This window comes from Dromiciops gliroides, chromosome 4 (assembly GCF_019393635.1).
Source record: "Dromiciops gliroides isolate mDroGli1 chromosome 4, mDroGli1.pri, whole genome shotgun sequence".
Taxonomy (NCBI): domain Eukaryota; kingdom Metazoa; phylum Chordata; class Mammalia; order Microbiotheria; family Microbiotheriidae; genus Dromiciops; species Dromiciops gliroides.
Window position 1 is genome coordinate 450548982 of NC_057864.1, and position 23964 is coordinate 450572945.

The 23964-nt window shown below is 43.5% G+C and overlaps 1 protein-coding gene across 4 annotated transcripts; it reads left to right on the forward strand.

Moving 5' to 3' along the window:
• The first annotated feature begins 1333 nt into the window (after positions 1 to 1333).
• CD160 (CD160 molecule) lies at positions 1334 to 23653 on the forward strand. 4 transcript variants are annotated; one of them, XM_043963138.1, is made up of 5 exons: positions 1334 to 1420; positions 12288 to 12415; positions 16520 to 16870; positions 20505 to 20645; positions 23253 to 23653. In XM_043963138.1, the coding sequence occupies exons 2-5, from the start codon at positions 12340 to 12342 to the stop codon at positions 23258 to 23260; spliced, it is 576 nt and encodes a 191-aa protein (XP_043819073.1). In that variant the 5' UTR covers positions 1334 to 1420; positions 12288 to 12339; the 3' UTR covers positions 23261 to 23653. The 4 variants fall into 4 exon arrangements, with proteins under 4 accessions (XP_043819073.1, XP_043819070.1, XP_043819072.1 ...); XM_043963135.1 differs by lacking the exon at positions 23253 to 23653 and having other exon boundaries at positions 20505 to 20744; XM_043963137.1 differs by lacking the exon at positions 23253 to 23653 and having other exon boundaries at positions 20508 to 20744.
• The last annotated feature ends 311 nt before the right edge of the window (positions 23654 to 23964 follow it).

The window sequence follows — 23964 nt, forward strand, 5'->3', positions numbered from 1 at the left end:
CTCCATTGAGGGGAGGGAGCCCACTGCCTCCTGGGATAGCCCATTCCATGTGGGGAAACTCTGATTCTCCCTTAAGAAGTTTTTCCAGACATCAAACCTAATTTCGCCTCCTAGTTTGGCCCTCTGGAGTCCAGCAGAACAAGTCATCGCCTTCCATTTGACAGCCCTTCAAAAACATGAAATAACTAGCATGTTCCCCTAGAACTAACCCAGTGAAGTCCAAATCCATTGGATCGTCCATCCATTCTCCAATGGACCAAACTACCTCCTCCATGACCAGCAGCCCCCAAATCATGAGGCAAACCTGTGATGCTCCCGAAGCTCCCTTTTTGGTGCCTTCCCCTCCCTTGTGTCCTCCTCCAACCCCACCCCAACCCTTGTCAAAATCTGCTTCATATAGGGGCAGCTAGGTGGCACAGTGGATAGACCACTGGCTCTGGATTCAGGAGGACCTGAATTCAAATCTGACCTCAGACACTTTACACTTACTAGCTGTGTGACCCTGGGCAAGTCACTTAACCCCAATTGCTTCACCCCCCCCCAAAAAAAAAAGCAAAATCTGCTTTATAGGAAAGAATCTGTGTTAGGCACCTAAGTCTTTTTTTTTTTTTTTGGCGGGGGGGAAACAGGGCAATGAGGGCTAAGTGACTTGCCCAGGGTCACACAGCTAATAAGTGTCAAGCATCTGAGGCCACATTTGAATTCAGGTCCTCCTGACTCCAGGGCTGGCACTGTGTCACCTAGCTGCACCCCCCCAGTCACCTAAAGTTTTAAAGTGGACTTTAAGGGTACATGTTACCTCTCCCATGGGTATTTGTGCTTTATGCCTTCTCTCTCCTTAGGCAGGAAAGGCTTTATCTCTTCTCTGAGGAATTTCAATCATCAAGAAACATGTGGCAAAAGTTTTCTTAACCCCCTGAAACTACATTGACCTAAGAGCTTCGGACTTGTAATCAGATGACGTGAGTCCAAGGCTTGGCTCTGCCACTTGCTAGAGGTGAGGCTGCTCCCTCTCTGAACCTGTTTCCTCCTCTGTAAAATGAAAAGATTCACTCAATGATGTCTAAGGTTCCTTCCAGTCCTCAACGGTCTATGATTTTACCACATGGGTCAGGATCTACTCCTAGGCTAAAGGAAAAAAAAAGGAAGAAGAGAAGGTGGGGGGAGGAAGAAACAGAGGAGTGGAAATGCCTAATTGGGGGATGGAAGGGGTGAGAGTGGAAGAAAGAAGAGGACCCTCGATAGCCAAAGGCATCCTCTGTGGTTTTGAAGTCAGCATCTACTAGCTAACACAGATTCAAGCATGTGACAGAAATAAAGGAAGTAGCAGTGGGGGAAGGGTGGGTATAAGTTCAAGCTGAGTGTTCTGTTGTCGGAGCCCCCCAACCTGACAGCAAAGAGGCATAGCTCTGGATCTAAGGTAAAGTAGTCCCAGCGTGCTGGTTTTACACTGGGGAGGTGGGAAAGGGGGGAGCAAGGAGGAGGACAAATAACAGAGGGACAGCCACCTACTGGGGCATCCCATTGCCCATTAAAGAAAGAGCAAACTTCTCAGTCTGCCATTCAAGGCTTTCCCTCCATAATCTGCATTCGATCTACCTTCCACGCTTTTGTTCATGGTACTTCCTTCCCTGTACTCTCTACACTTGCCTTCTCCTACCTCCAAATCTTTATCTGTGCCTTTCGCTGTGCTGGTAATGAACTCTCTACCCCACCCCACTCCCATCTTCACCCCTTGCCATCCCTTCCCTCCTTTAAGACCCAAGTCACATGTCCCCTCTTCCGTGAAACCTTCCCTACTATCCCCACAACTAGAAGTGACCCTTCCCCCCATACACCTATCAGCACATTCTATTAAGTGCACATAGTCCTATCTTTGACAGAACAGCTCTCAGGAAACTTTCTTAGGTCTAACCGTCTAACCCAGATCTCTTTTTCCTGTGATTTGAATTACCAACCAGGATGAATGATGGGGGGGGAGGGGGAGAGGAGGAGGCGCTACTTAATAGGGAAGATATCAAGACCGATATTCGGGGCTCGATCCTAAACTTTAAGGGATAACTGTCTTGCTCTTCCACAACTGCCTCCATCCTTATTGTCACTTCCGCCATGGCCAGAAAGGGAAATAGGCTCACTGGTCTGGGTGGACTCGGCCACTCCTTAAGGGACTTCAGATCCTTGGGTCCATGATGTTGATCTGGGTAGGTCTGTTTGATTGTGAGAGAAAGGACTTTTTGATGCTTGAACATTTCAGGCAGTATGTATCTGAGGAAGTGGTTGGTAGGAGAGATTTTTATTCCCCCTAAATTTCCTGAACTGTGTACTCTGAGAACACTGGAAAAATCTGAAAATGCCAAAAAACCTGGCTCTGCATCATTCACAGCTAGTGGTCTGATGGCTTTATAACTTCAAAAGGTCCAAGGATTGGAGCATTACAAGAATCTGGTTGTATTGAACGTTTGGAATACATGGGTCTAGGAGCAGCTAGATGGCACAGCGGATAAGGCATCAGCCCTGGATTCAGGACCACCTGAGTTCAAATCCAGCCTCCAACACTTAACACTTACTAGCTGTGTGACCCTGGGCAAGTCACTTAACCCCAACTGCCTCACCAAAAAAAAAAAAAAAAAAAGAAAATAATACATGGGTCTACACTGACCAGTGCCAAGGTGCTGTTTTCGCTTTCACAGATAATTTTGGTTGGAGTGCTCCTATCGCATAGGCCCTTATTATAATAGGCCTTGACCTAGATCATTAAAAAGCTAATGGGTGGGGGCACAGCTAGGTGGCGCAGTGGATAAAGCACCAGCCCTGGATTCAAGAGGACCTGAGTTCAAATTCAGCCTCAGACAGTTGACACTTACTAGTTGCGTGACCCTGGGCAAGTCACTTAACCCTCATTGCTCCTGGGGGGGAAAAAAAAAAGCTAATAGGACTTGGAGCTGGACAATAGAAATGATCACTTTGCTGACAAGGAACCTGAGGGATAAAAAGGTGTCACCAGGGGCTTGAGCCCAAGACTCACCTCATCAGTGCAGAGTGATTGTTCCAATGTTCTACCAACCTTGTGAAGGGCAGCGTTGGAGAGAGCCTGGCAGAAGAGGGATCCTGGTCTTGCAGCTTCCAGATTCAAGAGAGAAGACACAGGATTTCAGATGCTCTTTAAGGAGAGCTCCCCAAGGGGAAAGAGATTCTGAGAAGGAGCCAACATGGAGAGGAGCCAGTACTTCAATCACGTCGCTAATTCGCTAATCTCCAGCTTTATTACTTTGGAAAACTGGGGAATTTTTCCTTGGGTGAGGTCTAGGACAGTGTGTGTGTGTGTGTGTGTGTGTGTGTGTGTGTGTGTGTCCCTCTCTCTCCCCCTCTCTTTCTCTGTTTTTCTGTCTCTGTCTCTGCCTATCTCTCTCTCTCTCTGTGTCTCTTGATCTCTGTGTCTCTCAATCTCTGTCTCTCTCGCTGTGTTTTTCTTAGTTGAGTTTCAAGAGATATCTCACTGCTAGTGGGAAAGCTCATTCACTCAGTTAAGGGGCTTTCCCCAGGCTTTTTTGTTGTTGTTCACAAGTAGTAAATGGTAAATCCCAAAGTGGACTACTTTGAAGATCCACTTTCTCTGGGTCTAAGTGCTATTCTTGCCACAACAGTGCACAGAATATATTAAGACTCTCACCTCTCATCTAGCTCTGGATCCTCAAGCTTGACAAGCCCAGCCTCGGATCACATGAACCTTTGTGGCAGACATGTCACTATGATTGATACCGACAGTTCAGAAAACCCTTAAATCCTTTAGGTTCTCCATGCTCTAAAAATGCAAATGATTTAAAAAAAAAAACACTCTTGGTCTAAGTCTTAGCATCGATGACAGACAGACAGACAGACAGACAGAGACAAACAGAGACACAGAGAAAGAGAAAAAGAGACAGACACAGACAGAGACAGACAGAGACAGACAGAAAGAGAAACAGCGACAGACAGACTTTAAGTTTGGTTTCTTTGAAGCCCCAAGAAATACTTTTTGGGTGTTTATTACAGTAAACTCTATGTACAGCATATTCAGGGTTGGTGGCCACAGAAGGGACCAGAGAGAGAAAGGGGCTCCCAACATACTTCTATTCTGATCCTGAGAATTCTATGGTTTAAAGTGAGCTTCTCACCCTGCTGTTAATTCCCTGATCACTTTAAATTGGATACTCTAATGAGGGATGGCTTGTTGTTTGTACTTCGTTCTCAATGTCCTGACTCGCAGCGAATTGGATTTAAGGGAGAGACAGCTTTGCAAGGTCACCAGCCTCATTCTTTCCTCCAAAGCCATCTGGTTCCAGTGGCAAGATATACATCAGGATGACTGGAAATGGCCCTGGATGTTTAAGGCAATTGGGATTAAGTGACTTGCCCAGGGTCACATAGCTAGTAAGTGTCAAGTGTCTGAGGCCAGATTTGAACTCAGGTCCTCCCAACTTCAGGGCCAGTGCTCTATCCACTGCACCAGCTAGGCGTGCTAATGAGGGATGTCAATGAAAGGCTGCCCCAGCTAAGCTTCCAGAAGCATGTCTTTTAACCCCGAGACCCAGAAACTCATAGAAAGCCAACCAATGGATCAACTGGCATAGTCAATTTTGCTGAGTGCTAGGGAAACAAAGGGGAAAAGACAATTCCTGCTCTCAAGTAGTCAACAGAGGAGACTTTGCAAACCAAATATATCCAGGATATATAGAGAGGTTGTCTCAGAGGGAAGACACTAAGGTTAAGGAGGGTTGGGAAAGGGGTTTTTGCCAAAGATGAGACTTTAGTTGAAACTTCAAGGAAGCCTGGGAAGTCAGGAGGTGAAGATGAGGAGAGAGGTTGTTCCTAGTGTGTGGATGAAGAGGAAATAAAGGTGTAAGATTGGGAAGGTAGGAAGAAGTCAGCCTATAAAGGGCTTTAAAGACAAACAGAAAATGTTATATTTGGTCCTGGAAATAATAGGGAGCTACTGGCGTTTATTAAACGGGGAGAGGGCTTGATATAATCAGACCTGCACTTTGGGAAAGTCAGTTTGACAGCTGAGTCGAGATGGATTGAACTGTGGAGCAAAGGAGACCAATCTCAGACGTATGCAGGAACTGATTACTAAATTTTCAGAGTGTGCATTCAAACTTTGGAAATTGCAATACTAAAAATCAGGGCTTGATTTCTTGTTTTGTGGATTTCTAGACTTAAGGAAGTAATGAAGAAAATGTTAATAATGGAGATTAAATTTAAAAGTGTGACAGTGGGGTTTGAAGAGCCATTTGTTAAACATTTAACCACACACCTATGCCACTATAGAAATGAGGCAATGAGGGTCTGTCAGAGGAGAGATGTTACAAAAGTAGATGCAAAAGACAGGTGGGAGAGCAAGGGGCTTTGCTGACACCTGGAGCAGAATCCATTCATCCTAAGGTAACTCAGCAGCCTAAGGGGAAATCCCATGACAGTTCCAACCCAATGTGACTCATTTGTACCCCTCCCCCTCAAGCCCCATCTAGTTCCTGCCTGAGGGCTAGAAGAGAGAAAAGGAAGAGCTGATCTAAATCTGTAATGGCACCAGGAGACCATAGAAGGTCTTAGGTTATGCAAGTATATGAAAGGGTAATTAAGAGGCCATGGGCTGATCTTAGAATTTGAGATCATAGAATGAGGGATACACCCCCCTCCCTCCCTTCCCCCACCCTCAGTCACTCAAATTAGAGGTGAATGCTTTCCCCCTAGCATCACTGCACTGGCTATTCAGGAGAGCTTCCAACTACCACCAGGCCAAAAGTGAACCACTGCAGATCTGGGAAGAAACACAGCCTTCTTGACAACTTGAATTTCTAGTGGTACCAACTCTTAGAAGCTAAAAGGCAGTACCCTCTAGTGGTCAGAATGTTGAACTACCTGTCTGGAGATGGGCCTTATAGGAAAAAAAAAAATCACAAAGTTGGAAAGGCCCTGGGGCGGTGGGGGGTGGTCATCTTATCCAACCTCTAGCCCCATTAAAGAAACTCTTCTTTTTAAAAAATATTAATTTTGAGGGCAGCTAAGTGGTGCAGTGGATAGAGCACCAGCCCTAGATTCAGGACTACCTGAGTTCAAATCTAGCCTCAGACACTTAACACTTACTAGCTGTGTGACCCTGAGCAAGTCACTTAACCCCAATTGCCTCACTAAAAAAAAAAAAAGAAAAAAAAATTAACTTTCCAATTATATGAAAAGACAATTTTTAACTAAAAAATCCCTTCCTAAGCATCATTGACAACCTCTGCTTAACATATTCAAATGACAGGCAACTCACTACTGCCTTCCAAGGCAGCCCGCTCCATTTTTGAAGATTTCTAATTGTTAGAAAAATTCACCTCTTGACTAGATTATTGCAATGGCTTCTTCATTAGTCTTTGGGTCTTCAGTCTCTCCCCATTCCAATCCATCATCCAAACAGCTGCCAAATGAGTCTCTCCCATTCCATAAACTGCAGGGTCACTAGAAGTTCCTCTGTTTGTCATCTAAAGATTTCTACAAGCAGGACCTGTGCTACCTTTCTTCTTATACATGACCTCTTTCCGTGCACTCTCTTTAGATGCTTGGAAAACCATACTGGTCTATGGGCTACCGAGGTCTGGTCCAGAATGAGCTCTCTGCCTCACAGAATCCCTCACTTCTATCATAACGCAGCTCTGTATCCACTTGTGTGTGTTCTCCTGATCCCTGCCCCCCAACCACTAGTACCCTTCTCCCTAATTACTATGTCTATTTTGTATTTATTCTGCCTATCCGTCCATACATGTACAGACTCACTGACTTCCCCGATAGAACATAAAGCCCTTGAGATTAGGGACTGCTTCAGGGTTTGTCTTTATATGGGCAGCATCTGACACCGTTCTTGGCACCCAGTAGGCATTTAATAAGTGCTTACTAAATTGAATGGGTTGTAATCAACCAGTCAGTCTATAAACATTAAGCACCTACTATATACCAGACACTGGGAATACAGAGAAAAGTAAAAGACAAAGGTAAAGATAGTCCTTGCTTTCCAGGAGCCTGAATTCTCATGGGAAGCTAATGTGCAAACAAATAAGCCATATACAGGACAAACTGGATAGAATCGACAGAGCGGGAGGCGCTAGGATTAAGGAGTTTCAGGAAAGGTTTCTTACAAAAGGTAGCATTTTAGCTGAGACTTGAAGGAAGTCAGAGAAGCCAGGAAATGAAGATGAGGAGGGAGAGGGTTCCCTGCATAAGGGACAGTCAATGAAAATGCCCAGGGTGTAGAAATGGAATGCTTCATTTGAGGAATAGCAGGGAGACCCATGTGATGGGATCCAAGAGTATATGGGGTAGGGGAATGTAAGGTGTAAGAAAACTGGAAGGGTGGGGAGCCTGGGTTACAAAGGGATTTTATATTTTGCCCTAGAGGTGATAGGGAAGAGTTTATGGAGTGGGGTGGGGAAGGGTGACACGCTCAGACCTTTGCTTAAGGAAAATTGAATTGACAGCTGAATGGAGGAGTATGACCTGGAGAAGAGACAGACTTAAGGCAGGAGGACCAACCAGCAGGTTATTTCAATAGTCCAGGCATGAGGTGATGAGGGCCTTTACCAGGATAGTAGAAGTCAGTCCATCAATAAAAATTTGTAAGCACCTACTATGTGTCAGACACTGTGCAGGAGTATTTGCTTTGTTTTGGTTTTTGCAGGGCAATGAAGGTTAAGTGACTTGCCCAGGGTCACACAGCTAGTAAGTGTCAAGTGTCTGAGGCTGGATTTGAACTCAGGTCGTCCTGAATCCAGGGTCGGTGCTCTATCCACTGTGCCACCTAGCTGCCCCTGTGCTAGAGTATTAAGAGGAAAGATGGGATTTTATGCAAGAGATGTTACAAAGGTAACCTTGATGAGATCAAAAGCCAGGCTGTGGCTTTAATAAGGAAGTAAGAAGAAAAGCAATGGAGGGACCAATTATAGACCAACTTCTCAAGGAGTTTAGCCACAAAAGGGATGAACAAGTAGAATTTTTTTGGAGGAAGGGCATGATATAGTGTCCATGATTAAACCAGCTCCTCCAGATATGGTCTGAACCAGTGCAGAGTGCTTTGAAATTATGACCACTCATCTTCTCGATAACTACATTTCTGTGATTCCAGCCTCAGTTTTGTGTGTGCTTTGTTTGTTTGTTTGTTTTTTAGGCAACTGGGGTTAAGTGATGTGCCCAGGGTCACACAGCTAGTAAGTGTTAAGTGTTAAGTGTCCAAGGTGGGATTTGAACTCAGGTACTCCTGACTCCAGGACAGGTGTTCTATCCACTTTGCCACCTAGCTGCCCCTTTGCGTGTGCTTTGGGGGACAGATGCTTCATCCTGAAATCTTTAGGTCTTTCCTATCTTCCCCCATTTTGTACTGTTCTCTATTCATATTTGCAAACATGCAAATGATTATAAGTTCAAAGAATTGTAGATTTCGAGCCAGAAGGGACCTTAAGGATCAACTAGTCCAACCTGACATTTTATGGATGTGGGAGCTGAGGTCCAGAGAAGTTAAATGATTTTAGCTCAAGGTTACTCAGGTAATAAATGGAAGAGTCAGGATTTGAACACCATTCTATGACTCCAATCCCAGCTGTCTTTCTACTACACTGTGCTACCTTCAGAGTTTTAGATTTATCCCTATTTCTTGTCTTGCTCGTTCAGATGATCTTCTAAACCTATTGATATCTTTTAAAAATTTTATTCTGTTTATTTAAAAATATCAGGAGTATTAAAGCTCAGAATTAACCTAAGGGGAACAGAAGGCTAAGGACAACCAAAGGAGTTTTTAATTTGTTTTAGCTGGGGGGAAGGGGGGGGGCTGGGAATGAGGATCAAAGAAGGGATAGGGCTACTGCTTACAAGGTAGATGAGATGATAACTGACAACCCAGAGAAGACAGAGCTGTTCAATCTTTATCTTGCTTTTGAATTTGCTGCCAAGGAGAATGATCTTTGGACTGGAAAGAACAGGACAAAATGGAACAATATAGCATTAGCGATCAAGGTCATAAATTTTATAGTCCAACCTCCTCATTTGACAAATAAGAAAACAAGCCCAGGAAGTGTCATTGGTGGGATTTGAACCCAGGTTCTCTGACTTTACTGCCAATGCTCATTCCACTGTGCCACGGGACAGACTAAGAACACCCCTAGCCGTCTCTGATGAATTTGAATCACCTGGTCCAGATAAGCTACATAGCAGAGTCCCGAAAGAACTTGTCAATGTGATTGCACTGATACTTAAACGATCATAGAGAACAGGAAAGCTACCACAGGATTGCAGAAAGGCAATGTCCTGATTTTCAACAAAAAGCTAAGAGAATATAATTAGCAAACTCTAGGCCAGCAATTCCTGGAAAAGTTCTAGATCATATTCAAGAGCTAGTTACTGATGGGAGTCAAGATGGTGAAGGGAGAGGAAGCATTATAGTGCTACAAATATCTAGAAAATGCATCAAACTGAATTCTGATCAGAAAAACCAAGAGAAAATCCCATCAAGTTATTTTTCCAGCCCAGGGCAGCTTAGGGAGACAGAGAGGAATGGACATGGTTACTGGGGACAAGGGCTGCCCAGGAGTGCAGGGGCATTACCATCACCCATGAATAGAAAGAGGATAAGGATAGGGTTGACAAGGCAAGAAGCACCAAGGCAGAAAAAAAAAGATTGGAAGGCAGGAAGTACCAGAGGAAAGGATCCCAAGGGATCCCAACAAGAGCTGGGTGTAAGAACAAGTGTCATCAGGCTGCTTTGTCACCCAAGCAGATGGTTCTGGACAATTCTACGTCCCAGATCTACAGTGGAGAAAAGCAGTTATGAGTGTTGGTGTTTGCTGTGCACTGAGCAAGGAACAAGATACAGGAAGCTAACACTAAGTTACGTGGCTCTAATCCCAGAATAGCACAATATTCCAGACTAAAGGGACAATTTGATGTGGGTTTTGCTTTTCTTGCCTTCTCAATGGGTTGACGAAAGGGAAGAGGAAAGGAGAGAACTGGGAGCTGAAAATGAAAGTGAATTAAAATAAAAGAGAAAGATGACTAGGCAACATCTAGAAATGGAAGCAGTGATTACAAAGAACCAGAATGGCTTTAGTTAAAATAAGTCATGCCCCGGGCAGCTAGGTGGCCAGTGGATAGAGCACCGGCCCTGGATTCAGGAGTACCTGAGTTCAAATCCGGCCTCAGACACTTAACACTTACTAGCTGTGTGACCTTGGGCAAGTCACTTAACCCCAATTGCCTCACTAAAAAAAGAAAAAAAAAAAAGAAGTCATGCCAGGAATTGGAAGCAAAATGGCAGAGTAGCAGGAAGAAATACAGATAGTTCTTTCCCCTTCCCCTCTACCCCCTCAAAAAAACTACTCCAAACAAATCTAGAAAATCTATCAGACTAAGTCGTGATTGGAAAATGATGATAAATTATATTTATAGCATTCCCTTGTTTTTCCAGTTTAATTACTCTGCTCAAAAAGGAATTTAAGTTACTCCAGCATGATCCAAACTTCTACAATTGTGTTGTTGGGTTGTTTTTGTTTTTGTTTTTTTAAATCAACTTTACCAGAAAAGATAGGGTAGGCATGACCGGATGACAAGTTTGTATAAACAAGATGTGGGGGTTTTGGTGGACCACAAAGTCAATATCAATCAGCAGTGTGACCCAGCAGCCAACACACCTCATTCTTTCCTAAGCTACAGCAAGATAGACACAGTGCCCAAGACTAGGGAAACCACAATCATCTCTGGAGTATTACGCTCAGGTCTGGGAAGGACAACAGGAGACATCCAGAAGAAGGTGACCAAGGTGGTAAAGGACCTCCATAACTCTAATTTGAAGGTCAATTGAAATAAAGATGAATAGTCTAGAAAAGACATTAAAACGGACATGATGGAGGTGGTTTCTTGGGTTTGTTTTGTTGTTGTTTTTTCCCAATTATCTGGAGGGATATAGAGAAGGGATTAGATATATTCTTCTTGGCCCCTGAAGGGAAAAGTAGGTACCATAGAAGTAAATAAAATGGAAGTAGATTTAGGATTAATGCAGGGGGAAACAGCAAACATTTGGAGCTGTCCAAGAGTGGAATGTGCTGCCTTGGGAGGTCCTGGGTTCCTCCCTCACTGGAGGTTCTTAAGTGGATGATCGATCACTTGGGACGCTGTGGAGCAGGTTCATGAATGGGATGGAGGAGATGGCATCTGAGGTTCTAAGTAGCAGGACTTAAAACCAGGATTTTGGTCTCCAAGTTAAATGTTCTTTCTACCGAACCATGTAGTCTACAGATAGCAATGCAAGAGTTGGAACAAATAGGAGCTGTCCAGGGTCTTACTTCCATCCTAGGCAGAATGGGGGCCATGGCCTGCCTTTGCTGCTGTCCATATTCATCTTCTCTTTCTCTAGTATCTCTCAGATCTCTCCCTCTCCATGTTTTTCAGCATGCCACATTCCCTCCAAACTTTCAAGGAACCATAACTTGACTCTACTAGGTCTCATTCACCTCATCTTTAAACCCTTTCCCCTTTTAGAGAAAACTTTATCTAAAAGTAGTTGTCATCAATCACTTTTTCACCTTGACCTCTTTTATTGTGGAATTGCTTCAGTTGTATCTGACTCTCTGTGACCTTATCTGGGGTTTTCTCAGTGAAGACACCAGAGAGGTTTGCCATTTCCTTCTCCAGCTCATTTTACAGATGAGGAAATTGAGGCAAACAGGGTTAAGTGATTTGCCCAGTTAAGTGTCTGATGCCAAATTTGAACTCAGGTCTTGCCGACTCCAGACCCAGCACTCTATGCACTATGGTGCAACATAGTTCTCATAATCTGATTTCAATCCCAACTAGTCCACTGGAGCTGCTTGAGGTAGCTGGTGGTGCAGACTGAGGTGACCTCCTCCCATGAGCCACCCAGCTGCCCCACCTCACAAGGCAATCGTGGGCAAAGTTTTATACCACTAAAGGGGCTATGTAAAATCAAGTTGCTATTATTAATGTGTTTCCTCCCTCATTATCCTCTCTCCTGTCTTGGTCTCTGACCTTGCTTCTATTCTTTCCTCCTTCTCCTTCTCCCTTCCATCACTCTGTACCTCTCATTCCCCTCCAATTACTTCTTTCCATCCCAATGAAGTGTTCTCTCCCTTCCCAACCAATCTTCCTAATGGTGTGCTCTGGTTCACTGAAACTGAAGCTCCTGGGTGGAACAAGGCCCCTGGTGGTCCGTAGCCTTCCTTATGCCTGTCCACATGACATCTAGTAGATTCTGTGTTTGTCTGTTTCAGAAAGGAGAAGCCAGAGACACCAAGTTGAACTTGCTTTGGGGGTCAGCCCTCGATGCCACTGATGGCAACCAACTGGAGATGTTTTCTCATAGCTGTCCTGATAGCAGCAGTGGAGATTAAGAGAGCTGGTAAGGCCAGATCCCTACAGAGAAAAGGAAGGAATTATTCCAAGTCATCTTAACACTTTTCAAAGGACAAATTCCATCTTGGAACAATTCTGGTACAACTTCTCCCCCAATCTACTCTACCCTATCTCTGATCCTGACTCCCATACCTGGCAGCATAATACAATGAAAGTCTTGGAGCTGGTAGAGAAGGGGTCTAGTTCAAGTCTAGATACCTCCTTAGACAATTTACTTGAACAAACTCCAGTTTTCTCACTTGTAAAAGGGGAATGGGGTGGGGGGAAAGGATTGGAAGGAGGAATAATACCCCTACCTCTCAGTACTGTGAGGAGCCATTATATGTGAAAACATTTTGAAAACTTAAAAGCCCTATACAAATGTGAAGTGGTTTGTTGTACATTTCTCAGAACGTTAGAAGATGAAGGGTCCTTGGAGACCAATGATCACAATCCATTCATTTTCTAAATGAGAAACTGAAGCCCAAAGATGCAAGCAATTTGACCAAAGTTATAAGGCAAGTCAATCACAGAATCACAGAATGTTAAACTTAGAGGGAGCTCATAACTATCTATTCCAATCCACTCGTATCACAGGGGAAAAAAATGGATCCAGAGAGGTAACATAACTTGCCCAGTGATATTCAATGCCTAGAAAAATTGTAGGAAGTATTACTAAAGGGAAGGGTGGTGAACATCTAGAAAAAGAGGCAATCATCACAAAGTCAGCATGAAACGTTCCCTTGTGTGGTTTTGTGTGTGTGTGTGTGTGTGTGTGTGTGTGTATTTTGTGGTTTTTTACAACAGATTTACTGTATTGGGAGGTCAGAGGAATGCTGCAAAAATTGTAGACATAGTTTACTTAGATTTCAGCAAAGCATTTCACAAATTTTGCCATGGTCTTCTTGTGGAAAAGATGGAGAGACATGGGCTACAATCAGATTCAGAAAATGCAAACCAAACTTCCTAATCTTTAGAATTAAATGAGGGGGGGCAGCTAGGTGGCGCAGTGGATAGAGCACCGGCCCTGGACTCAGGAGTACCTGAGTTCAAATCCGGCCCCAGACACTTAACACTTACTAGCTGTGTGACCCTGGGCAAGTCACTTAACCCCAATTGCCTCACTAAAAAAAAAAAAAAAAAGAATTAAATGAGGGGGCAGCTAGGTGGCACAGTGGATAAAGCACCAGCTCTGGATTCAGGAGGACCTGAGTTCAAATCTGGTCTCAGACACTTGACAATTACTAGCTGTGTGACTCTAGACAAGTCACTTAACCCTCATTGCCCTGCAAAAAAAAAAAAAAAAAAGAATTATACAAAATGAAATAGGCTATCTCAGAAGGTAATGGGAAAAAAAAAAAAAAGAAGGTAATGAGTTCAAGTAATGGCTAGATGACTAACAAGTATGCTGAGGTATAGGATGAACCAGAATTGTCTCATCTAGATCTGAGATTCTATGATTCTTAGCAGCAGTTGTATTCACGGTATATTGGGGGGTGCTGGAGAAGCCATACCAAATTTAGCTGAATAAACCTGCCCCATGTTTTGGTTGTAAGGACTTCCTATCCATTGAAAGGTGAAAGTATCCCTCTAACCATAGCAGGACTTTCTCTGGGAGAATCTCATAGAATCATAGATCTTTAGGCCCAACCTTTACCTACCCACGGTTTGCCCCCTGCCTACAACATCCCTAACAAGAGATTATCCAACCTCTGCTCACTGATTACAAGTGATAAGAACTTACAACTCATCAAAGGAAGTCATTTCATTTTTTTTTTTTTTTTTGGTGAGGCAACTGGGGTTAAGTGACTTTCCCAGGATCACACAGCTAGTAAGTGTTAAGTGTCTGAGGCCGGATTTGAACTCAGGTCCTCCTGAATCCAGGGCCGGTGCTCTATCCACTGTGCCACCTAGCTGCCCCGAAGTCATTTCATTTTGGGGGCTCAGGGCATTTAATGAAGGGAGAAGGGGGAATGGGAGAATAGGGAAGGAGGAGAATGAGAGGCAGAGAGCACAGTCTTGGACAAATCATGTGTCCACCTTCTCTCATCCAGGTATCTGTTGTTGTTTGTCCTTTGTTCTCAAAGAGGACAGTGACATCGGGATGCTTGCGCTGGATTGGATTTAAATGAGGGAGGGCTGTGCAAGGTTATCTGGATCCAGTGGCAAGATATACATCAGAATGACTGGAGATGTCGCTGGATGCTTAAGGCAATTGGGATTAAGTGACTTGCCCAAGGTCTCATAGCTAGTAAATGTCTGAGGTGAGATTTGAACTTAAGTCCTCTTGACTTTCCAGGTATCAGATTAAAATTAGTATCAAAAGCAACCTTGGAGGGGGCAGCTAGGTGGCACAATGGCACCAGCCCTGGATTCAGGAGGAGCTGAGTTCAAAACCAGCTTCAGACACTTGACACTTACTAGCTATGTGACCCTGGGCAAGTCACTTAACCCTCATTACCTTGCAAAAACAAACAAACAAACCAAAAGAAAAAAAAAGCAACCTTGGAGAGAAAAAGACATGCAATTTAGGTACATGGAGAAGGGACTGGCACCACCTCTTTGCTTTGGTGATGAGGGTGAGGAGAGAGAGGAGGTGTGGCTCTTCACCCCCAGGTCACAAGACTCACTCTTACTCACTCTCAAGTTCATTTCCACTTGTGGAATGTGCCAAGTGCTATGGAGGAAGATACAAGAGGAGGCTATAAATGCCCCCTTCCCCTCAAAGGGCTGAAGAGACCATACCAACACATATACAGGGTCAGGGATGTAGTTTTGAATCATACACAGAATCTCAGAACCACATGAACATAGACTATGAAATCTTTTCATCCCAAAGGCTAGAATCATGGAATCTTAGCCCTGGAAGAGACCTTAGAGCTCATCTAGTACAATACAGAACAGTGGATAGAGTGCTGGACATGGAGTCAAGAAGACCTGGGTTCAAATCCTGCCCCATACACTTGCTAACAGTATGACCCTGGGCAATTAATCAACCAATAAGCATTAATTGAATACTTACAGCTGTGCCAGGTAAAAAAAAAAAGGCAAAAACAGCTCCTGCCCTCAATGAGCTTAAATTCTAATACAGGAGACAATATGAACATAAGCAGGGAGGTACAAGATGCAATCAGATTAGAAGGCCTCATTTTTCAATTGTAAAATGAGAGGGTAGGACTAGATGGCCTAAGGACCCTTAAAGGCAGTTAGGTGGTGCAGTGGATAAAGCACCAGCCCAGAATTCAGAAGGACCTGAGTTCAAATCCAGCCTCAGAAACTTGATACTTACCATCTGTGTGACCCTGGGTAAGTCACTTAACCCTCACTGCCCCCCCCCCAAAAGCAGCTCTAGCTTAGAAATCTCTCAGCCCTAGTAGGTACTCAGTAAATAATACTTGCTGGTTAACTGATGATTGACAACAAGAAAGGAGATCCCTTTCTGGTTAGACACGATCCCAGCTTTGCCCAGGCTTATTTTTTGTTTCTTAATAAAGCCAGCTCAGGTTTTAAATTTTAACTTATTTATTTTTTTCCAATTAACAAGAATTTGTTTTCTTTCCCTCCTGCCTCTCCCCCACCCCCTGCAAAAAAAAAAAAAAAAGAAGGGGGGGGGGGCGACAAAAAACTTGTAACAATTCTGCATTGTAAACAAACCTCCACATTGGCCATGTGGCTCATTTCTTGAGTCCATCATCTCTCTGCCATGAGGTAAGTAGCATGCTTCATCATCCTTTCTCTAGAATCATGGCTGGTCACAATACTGATCACTGATAGTACTTAAGTCTCTCAAAATTGTTTGTGTTTACAACATTATTACTGCATCAGTTTTTCTCCTGGTTCTGCTCACTTCCCTATTTACCTGTTCATACAAGTCTTCCTGGGTTTTTCTAAAATAGTCCCCTTCATTGCTTCCTATGGCGCCATAATATTCCATGATAACATGCCATAATTTGTACAGCCAATCCCTAGTTGATGGGTATTCCCTTCATTTCCAGTTCTTTGTAACTACAAAAAAAGAGCTGTTAGAAATCTTTTTAGATACAGATCTTTTCCCTTTTTTTGGACCTATTAGTGCCATATTAGCCCAGCTAACTTTCCCTTCCCATTCTAGGCTGCATGGTCATCTTGAGCTCCAGAAAAACAGTTTCCCTGCAAGAAGGAGAAAAACTGAGTTTAAACTGCACCCTGTCATACCACAAAGAAGAAGCCATGGGGCTGATAATATTTTGGTGTAAGAACAAGACGGAACACAACTGCTCTCCTGAGACCAGTTTGCAGCTGCTAAAACTGAGAAGAGAAGTGGAAGTGGGGGAAAAAGACACTTGGAAGAAACTCTACACTTCCTTTGTCTTTACCATACCTCAGGCCAGGATGGCAGACAGTGGCATCTACCAGTGTTGTGCAAGCCGCCAGAATCCCAGCACTTCCTTTCAGGGCCATTACATTTTTGTGACAATCACAGGTAAGCCACACGATGGCACAGGACTCCTCCCCATCACACTAACTTCCAGAGTCTCTCAGAGTAGCATATGCGACCTGAGGCATTCCTTCCCAAAGCCACTGACCAGGAAGGTCCTCAACTTCTGGCCAACAGCAGCTCCAGAAACAGAGGGAGCCCAGAACACAAAGGTGCCCTTGCTGAGCCTGTTTCCACCAATGCGTGCCCTCCTACTAAAGAGACTACAGATTAGAGCTGCAGCGAACCATGAGATCAGTCAGTCCAACCTTCTCATTTCACCGCTCCCAGAGAAGCATTTTAACCAGAGTGGCTGAAATAGTAAGTGCCTGAGGCAGGACCCAAACCCAGGTCTTCTGACTCTGAATCTAGCATTCTTTTTTTTTTTTTTAAAGTGAGGCAATTGGGATTAAGTGACTTGCCCAGGGTCACACAGCTAGTAAGTGTTAAGTGTCTGAGGCTGGATTTGAACTCAGGTACTCCTGTCCTGACTCTAGGGCCGGTGCTCTACCTACTGTGCCACCTAGTGGCCCCTTGAATCTAGCATTCTTTCCATCAAACCATAGATCCAGCAGTTCTTGTATTCTCCACACCTGTTAGTCATGTCACTGAAATGATACAGACTGCAACAGGAAAACATTGTGGAAAGCCTTCCTCTTCCCTTCTCATGTTTCCCTCAAAGATACCTCTGGCCTATTTGTAGATCATTGTCATACAGACATTATAAAGATGAGAAAGTAGGTATCTGAGTCAATGGTAGCCAATATTTCTTAATGGTCTTTTGGGGCTACTGATATTGTTATTTTTTCCATTCTTTTGGTATCTTTTCTTTCTCCACATGTCTTATAAAACTATCTCTATGCTCCCAAGCGTGTGCTGATGCCACAGATTCCCTCAGTGGGTACTTGGTCTGGTCTAATACTCGTCTTGACTTCTTAAGTTCTAGTTTGATTTCCTTGTGTAACATAAAAGGCACTGAGATATTAGGGCCTAAAACGGGGTGGTTCCACTGCCACTGAGGATGGAAGTAGATCATTATAAAAACATTGATAATTGTGTTCCATTTTACATCCATTTGTTGCCTCCCTCCCAAATACGTTAATGAAGGAGTAGATCAAGGCTCAGGGTAACTGAATGACTTGCTTGTGGTTACAAGCTAGTAAGTGTTGGAGGCAGGATTTGAACCCGGATCTCTTCTGGTGCTTATAATGCTTTCCACTACATCAAGTCCCCTCCTAAGAGGTGGGATGAACTTTGATGATTTCGTTAGGGTTCACACTAAAGTTTTCCAAAGGCTTGTTTTAGCCTCTATTGTTTTTCATGATTTTAGAAGAATCCTCTGTAGTGTTTCAAGAGTTAGTTTTTGGGGGCAGCTAGGTGGCGCAGTGGATACAGCACTGGCCTTGGATTCAGGAGGACCTGAGTTCAAATTCAGCCTCAGAAACTTGACATGTACTAGCTGTGTGACCCTGGGCAAGTCACTTAACCCTCACTGCCCCACCAAAAAAAATTTAGTTTTCACTCTAAACTGGTCTTGTGCTTGGCAGCCACCTCTCTCCATGTGGCAAAGAGATCAAATGTTGGCTGATCTAGGCAATTTCTGGCTCTTTTAGCCACCTCTTTGTAGTAACTGTTTTATACTGGTTAAAGTTTTCTGGGAATGTTGATAAAGCCATAGAATCTCTTTCCTTTCCCCATTTTTCAGCTTAGTTGTTCAGCTGACATTTATAGAGTGCTTTTAGGTTTACAAAGTATTTACATATACAATCTGTGTGTAAATAGCTTTGCAAATTAACCAGCCAACAAGCATTTATTAAGTGCTTACCACGTGCCAGGCACTGCATTAAATACTTGGAATACAAAGAAAAAAGCAATCCCTGCAGTCAAAGAGCTCACATTCTAATAAGAGAAACAACATGTCCATAAATTAGTGCATACAAGATAAACAGAGCAGATGGAAGGTAGCTTAAAAGAGAAAGGCGCTGGGAGCTAGGAGCCCCAGGAAAAGCCTTGATGCAGAAGGTGGCACTTGAGGTGAGTCTTAAAGGAAGCCAGAGATTCTAAGGGGTAGAAGTTAGGAAGGAGAGCACATTAGGTATGGGCGACAACCGGTAGGAAGGCACAGCCATAGGAGATGGAATTTCCTATGTGGGCCTCCGGGGCTAGACGTTGGACATGGAAGGAGGTAATGTGCTACAACACTGGGAATGCAGGAAGGGCTGGACTGTGAGCTCTAAATACCTCACAGAGGACTTTTTGTTTAATCCCAGAGGTAAGAGGTAAACTTTAAAGTGCTATCCATCAGTCTTGGTTGTTATCCTCAAACCAACCAATGACTACTGGCCTTTGTTATTTGCATCTGCAGGAGACTGAAGCTCAGAAAGGTTCAATGATTTGCCCATCGTCCCAGAGCTAGTAAATGTCAGAAGCAGGATTCAAACCTGAGTCTCTTGAAAATCCAAGGTGTTCCCCACACTCGATGAGGCCACTTCTTCCTAATTCCACTACACTGAAGTGAGATTGCACAAAGATCATCTCACTTTACTTTTACTGAAAATTTAAATTAAAAGATTTTTTTTATCAGGAGTAGCAACAGCACAAGGCAGTCAATACCAGTCTATTTTGACTGAATTTGCCAACTCTTCAGTGCCATCCCAGCAATGCCAGGGAGAAAGAATGGTTCAGTGGAAATGATGCTGGAGCTGGAGTCAGGAGATGTGGCTCTGAATGCCTGTCATCACTCACTCCCCTGTGTGACCTGGGATGATTTCTCTGGCCCTTGGTTCCCTCCTCTCCCAAATGAAGTTGAATGAGATCACTTCTAAGGTCTCATCCCCACTCTAAACCTATGATCTTACAACGTTGTTATTGTCTGAACAGAGATGAGGCAGCTAAGGCCAAGAATTCTTTAGCAGAAGAGGGATGTACATTCAGTCTCTGCATCTTCCCCTGGGGCACCTTAATGAAGGTCAACTGAGACTAACTGGGGCAAGTGACAACATAAAGTGTTTTAGCTTAGAAGTTAGGAATTATCTGTCCTCCAGACACAGTCCAGATTCTCATTTCTCTGGGATGGTTTCAGTGTCCTTTCAAGAGAAGGGTGCTAGAGACCAGGAGGCTTGTCAGGGTTCATAATCAATGACAAGATAACTTCTGCTATTTAAATGAAACAGAGAGCTTACTCCAACCAAATGAGCTCCAAACAGATCTCCTCAACCTGCCAAGAAAACAACAGTTAATTAGTTCAGGAAGCCAGAGACCAGAAGACTCTAAACAGATCTAATAATGAATATGGAGAAAGGAGATCCCGATCCTCTGTACGTGATAGGTGCTTAAAAGCGTTAATAAGACGTATCTGCATCAGTGGATGGAGCTTTCATATTATGCATTCCCCACACTTAAGAAATGACAGCTACTGATTATTTTTAAAGCGTTTTTTAATAGCATCATCCAAAAGCACTCATTAAATACCTGTTTGTGCATGATGTTACTGTAGGAGACAGAAAAGAAATTTGTAAACTTTAAAGAAGCATATAAATGCAAGGTGTAATTACCCTTGGAAGGGAAGATCGAAAAAGGCAGGTGAATAGACTTATTGACCTCTGGTATCCCCCTTAAACTTGATTATTATGTTTTGAACCAGAGAAAGGGAACTACACCAAGACAGAACTGCCGGAGCAAAAGGATGACTTATCTAGCCACAGTGGAAGGGCATTCAAGACAAGTCCCCTGAAGGAAAAAATCTGGGTACTCATGATCACAGGCTTGCTAGCCCTTAAAGGTATGTCCAGGAAGGGGGATTACCCAAGCATGACCTTGGGGCCATGGACTTTCTAGATGAAGGGAAAAAGGTGAGCTGGATGTCCGGAGTGTTGACCAATTCTTCTGTTCTATGCATCATTGTTCTATGCCCCTACGGAGTAGTGTGGTCCAACAGCTAATTCCAACATAGAAGAGATGACTGGACCTGGGCAGGCCTTCCAATTGGAAGGGACTTTCATAGGATTTCAAGCTTTCTTTGGGAGAGTCCTTTCCTGAGGGAAAAAAAAAATAAGGCCTGCCAAAAATTCAGCAACTGCTTCTAATCCTCCCCTGGAGATATGCAGGAAAACGCTAGGAAACTATTCACTGGCCATTATCTGGAGGTAAGCAAGGCAGAGAGGATAGCTTTTGGTGTATGGGAATGCTTGGTTGTAAACATTGCAGCCAGCCTCTGGGACAGAATAACAAGTAGATAGAAGAGCCAGGGTAATTGGTATGTCAAAACATCTGTAATAGGCACCATGGGGAGCCACCTGAGAACCTAAATATCTCCTGTTCTAACTATGGGAGGAAGATTTTATCAAAATGAATCAGGCTCTTCCTGCCCCCTCCCCCAACAGATTAAACAAGTTTCGAGCAAGAGAAAAGGGGATGCTTTTTCAAGGCTGTGTTTGCCTAATAGCACAGAGAAGTCTTTACATTCCCCTTTTCAAGCTGTTACACTTTTCTCAACAGACAAATATTTACTTAGTTGCCAATACATGTAAGAAAGTCACCTATGTCTCCCTAAGAGGTGTAGTGGGAAAAGTGCCAGATTTGGGGTCTAGAGTTTCCAAGTTAAAATCTTGGCTCTACCACCTGTGTGAATTTGGACCAGTCACTAAATGCTAATGGGTCCCAAGTCCCTCATCTATAAAATAAGGGGATTGAACTAGATGATCAGTCTCTTTGTCAGCTTTAAATCTCGGATCTCTATTCATTCTCCCTTGCTTTCACAGCTACTACCTAAGTACTTATCCCTATTTGCCTCCTAACTGGTTTCCTTACTTCAACATTGTCTCTCCCTCCTCCAGCCTGTCCTACACAACTGCCATATTTCTCTTCCTAATGTATGGTTCTCGTGCCCTCATTGCTCAAAAACCTTCCATTGCACCCTCTAACAAACCCTAAACTTGTTAACTCTAAGTGTTTACTATGTTCCAGACACTGTACATGTATATATATGTAAGCAAAACAGTCCCTACACTTAATTAATGGAATTTATATTCCAATAGGAGAAAACAAGTATAGGGAAGTATACAGACATACAAAGGAGTAAATAGAAGTGGCTAATAAAGAGTGTTTTTAGAAAGGGGAGTAAAAGAAAATGGTGACTGGAGTAAAGAGTGATAGGGCAACCAATTGGCACACCTTTACCAGGGATAGTAGTGTGGCTTCATAATTGTTCTCAGTGCTAGAGCTGAAAAGGAGAAAGGACCAGGAAGAGTGTAAGGGGCCTCGAAAGTAAAACAGTGGACTTGAGACACTCACAAGATAAAGTGAAGTGCTCGCCAATCAGAGCCCAGGATAAAGGAGTGGGATGTTCAGTTCCAGGTGAGAGTGGAGAACTACTTGGACCCAGAATATCAAACTAAATCCTAGAAACATCAATGTTTTTGTATAACAAATAGATCAGGCCTTTTTCCTCTAACCAACAATCTTCCTTATCACATTTCTCCTCTAATCCCCATACCAACTGTAGCTACTTAAACTGCAGAATGACAACAAGGCCCAAGTCTTATGACCACCTTAGGGGTCTACTAGATGGTGCTATTTTTGAGCCATTTTGACTAAAGTCAGGTCCTGTGAAATGGCTAAGCCGTTCTGAGGCTAGAAGACTGCAAAGAGAAAACCAAGGCTATATGGAAAGAAGAGCTTGGATATATTCCTTGGTGCTCACCACTGTGACCCCAAGACTTGCTTCTACTTCCTCTTTTCCCTGTTCCACTCAAGGGCTAAAATCTGGAAGATTTGGGTTTGACCAGTAGATATCCCTCTCTAAGCCTTAGCTTTCTCCTCTGTTAAATGGGTATAATACTAATTAGTAGTCCCTACCTCACAGGATGGCTGTGTAGCCCAGATAAGATTATGCACACAAAATACTTAGATCCCCTAAGAGATTTTTTAGATCAATGAAGGCAAGGCCTTTGTCTTATTTGATTACTGTATCCCCCCGCCCTGAAACACACACACCATACAGTAAATATTTAATATATACTGCTTTTAGTTTACTCCTTTCTTTGCCCACTCACCTATTTCCCATGACTGCCCACAAATCCTTTAAAAAAAAAATTTTTTTTAATTTTAGTGAGGCAATTGGGGTTAAGTGACTTGCCCAGGGTCACACAGCTAGTTAAGTGTTAAGTGTCTGAGGCTGGATTTGAACTCTGGTACTCCTGACTCCAGGGCTGGTGCTCTATCCACTGTGCCACCTAGCCGCCCCCATAAATACTTTTTTGTTGCTGTTGTTTTTAATGCTTCCCTAACCCACTCTTTGTATGGCAATTCTTTTTATAGAAGGAGTTTTGCTGGTGTTTGAAGTTACTAGTTAGTGCACTAATCCAAACCTCTGTTCTTCTTCCCATAGGTTTGTAAACAGTCTGGGAAAGACTCCCAAACAGGAGCATCAAACTCCCTGAAAGAAAATCTCGACTAAAATTTAAGCTTTTTCCTCCTATATTTCGCATCGTAAACTTCCACTAAGAGCAGAGGGCTCCTGGGGTTGGGAGGCGGAGAAGTAATATCCACAGACCAGAAGTCAGGAGAATGGAATTCTCCTGGATCTTCCAATGACCAGCAAGCTCCAAGCCTTTGGGGAAAATCACCCCCTCTAAGACAGTTTCCTCATTAATAAAATAATGAGGTTGGTATGGATGCTTTGGTTACTCTGAAGTCTGAATTTATCTGCTAAGCAGCATCTAGAAGAAAACCAAGTGAAGTTTGAGTGTACAGCTTGGGTGCAGTAGACCCATCTTCCTGATTTCATTTTCAAGTAAATAAAAAGATCAGCTTTTAAAAAGGAAAGGCCATTGTCTGGTTCAATTAAAAAAAAAAACTTTATTGATCACTGTACTAGCCCGACTGAGGAAGACAAATAAGACTAAGAAAATCTCTGGGCTCACAAGGATTCTATGCTACTAGAGAACAAATGTAAATGACAATGGCAAAGGTAGCCTATAGAGGAGCAGCTAGGTGGCGCAGTAGATAAAGCACTGGTCCCAGATTCAGGAGGACCTGAGTTCAAATTTGACCTCAGACACTTGACACTTACTAGCTGTGTGACTCTGGGCAAGTCACTT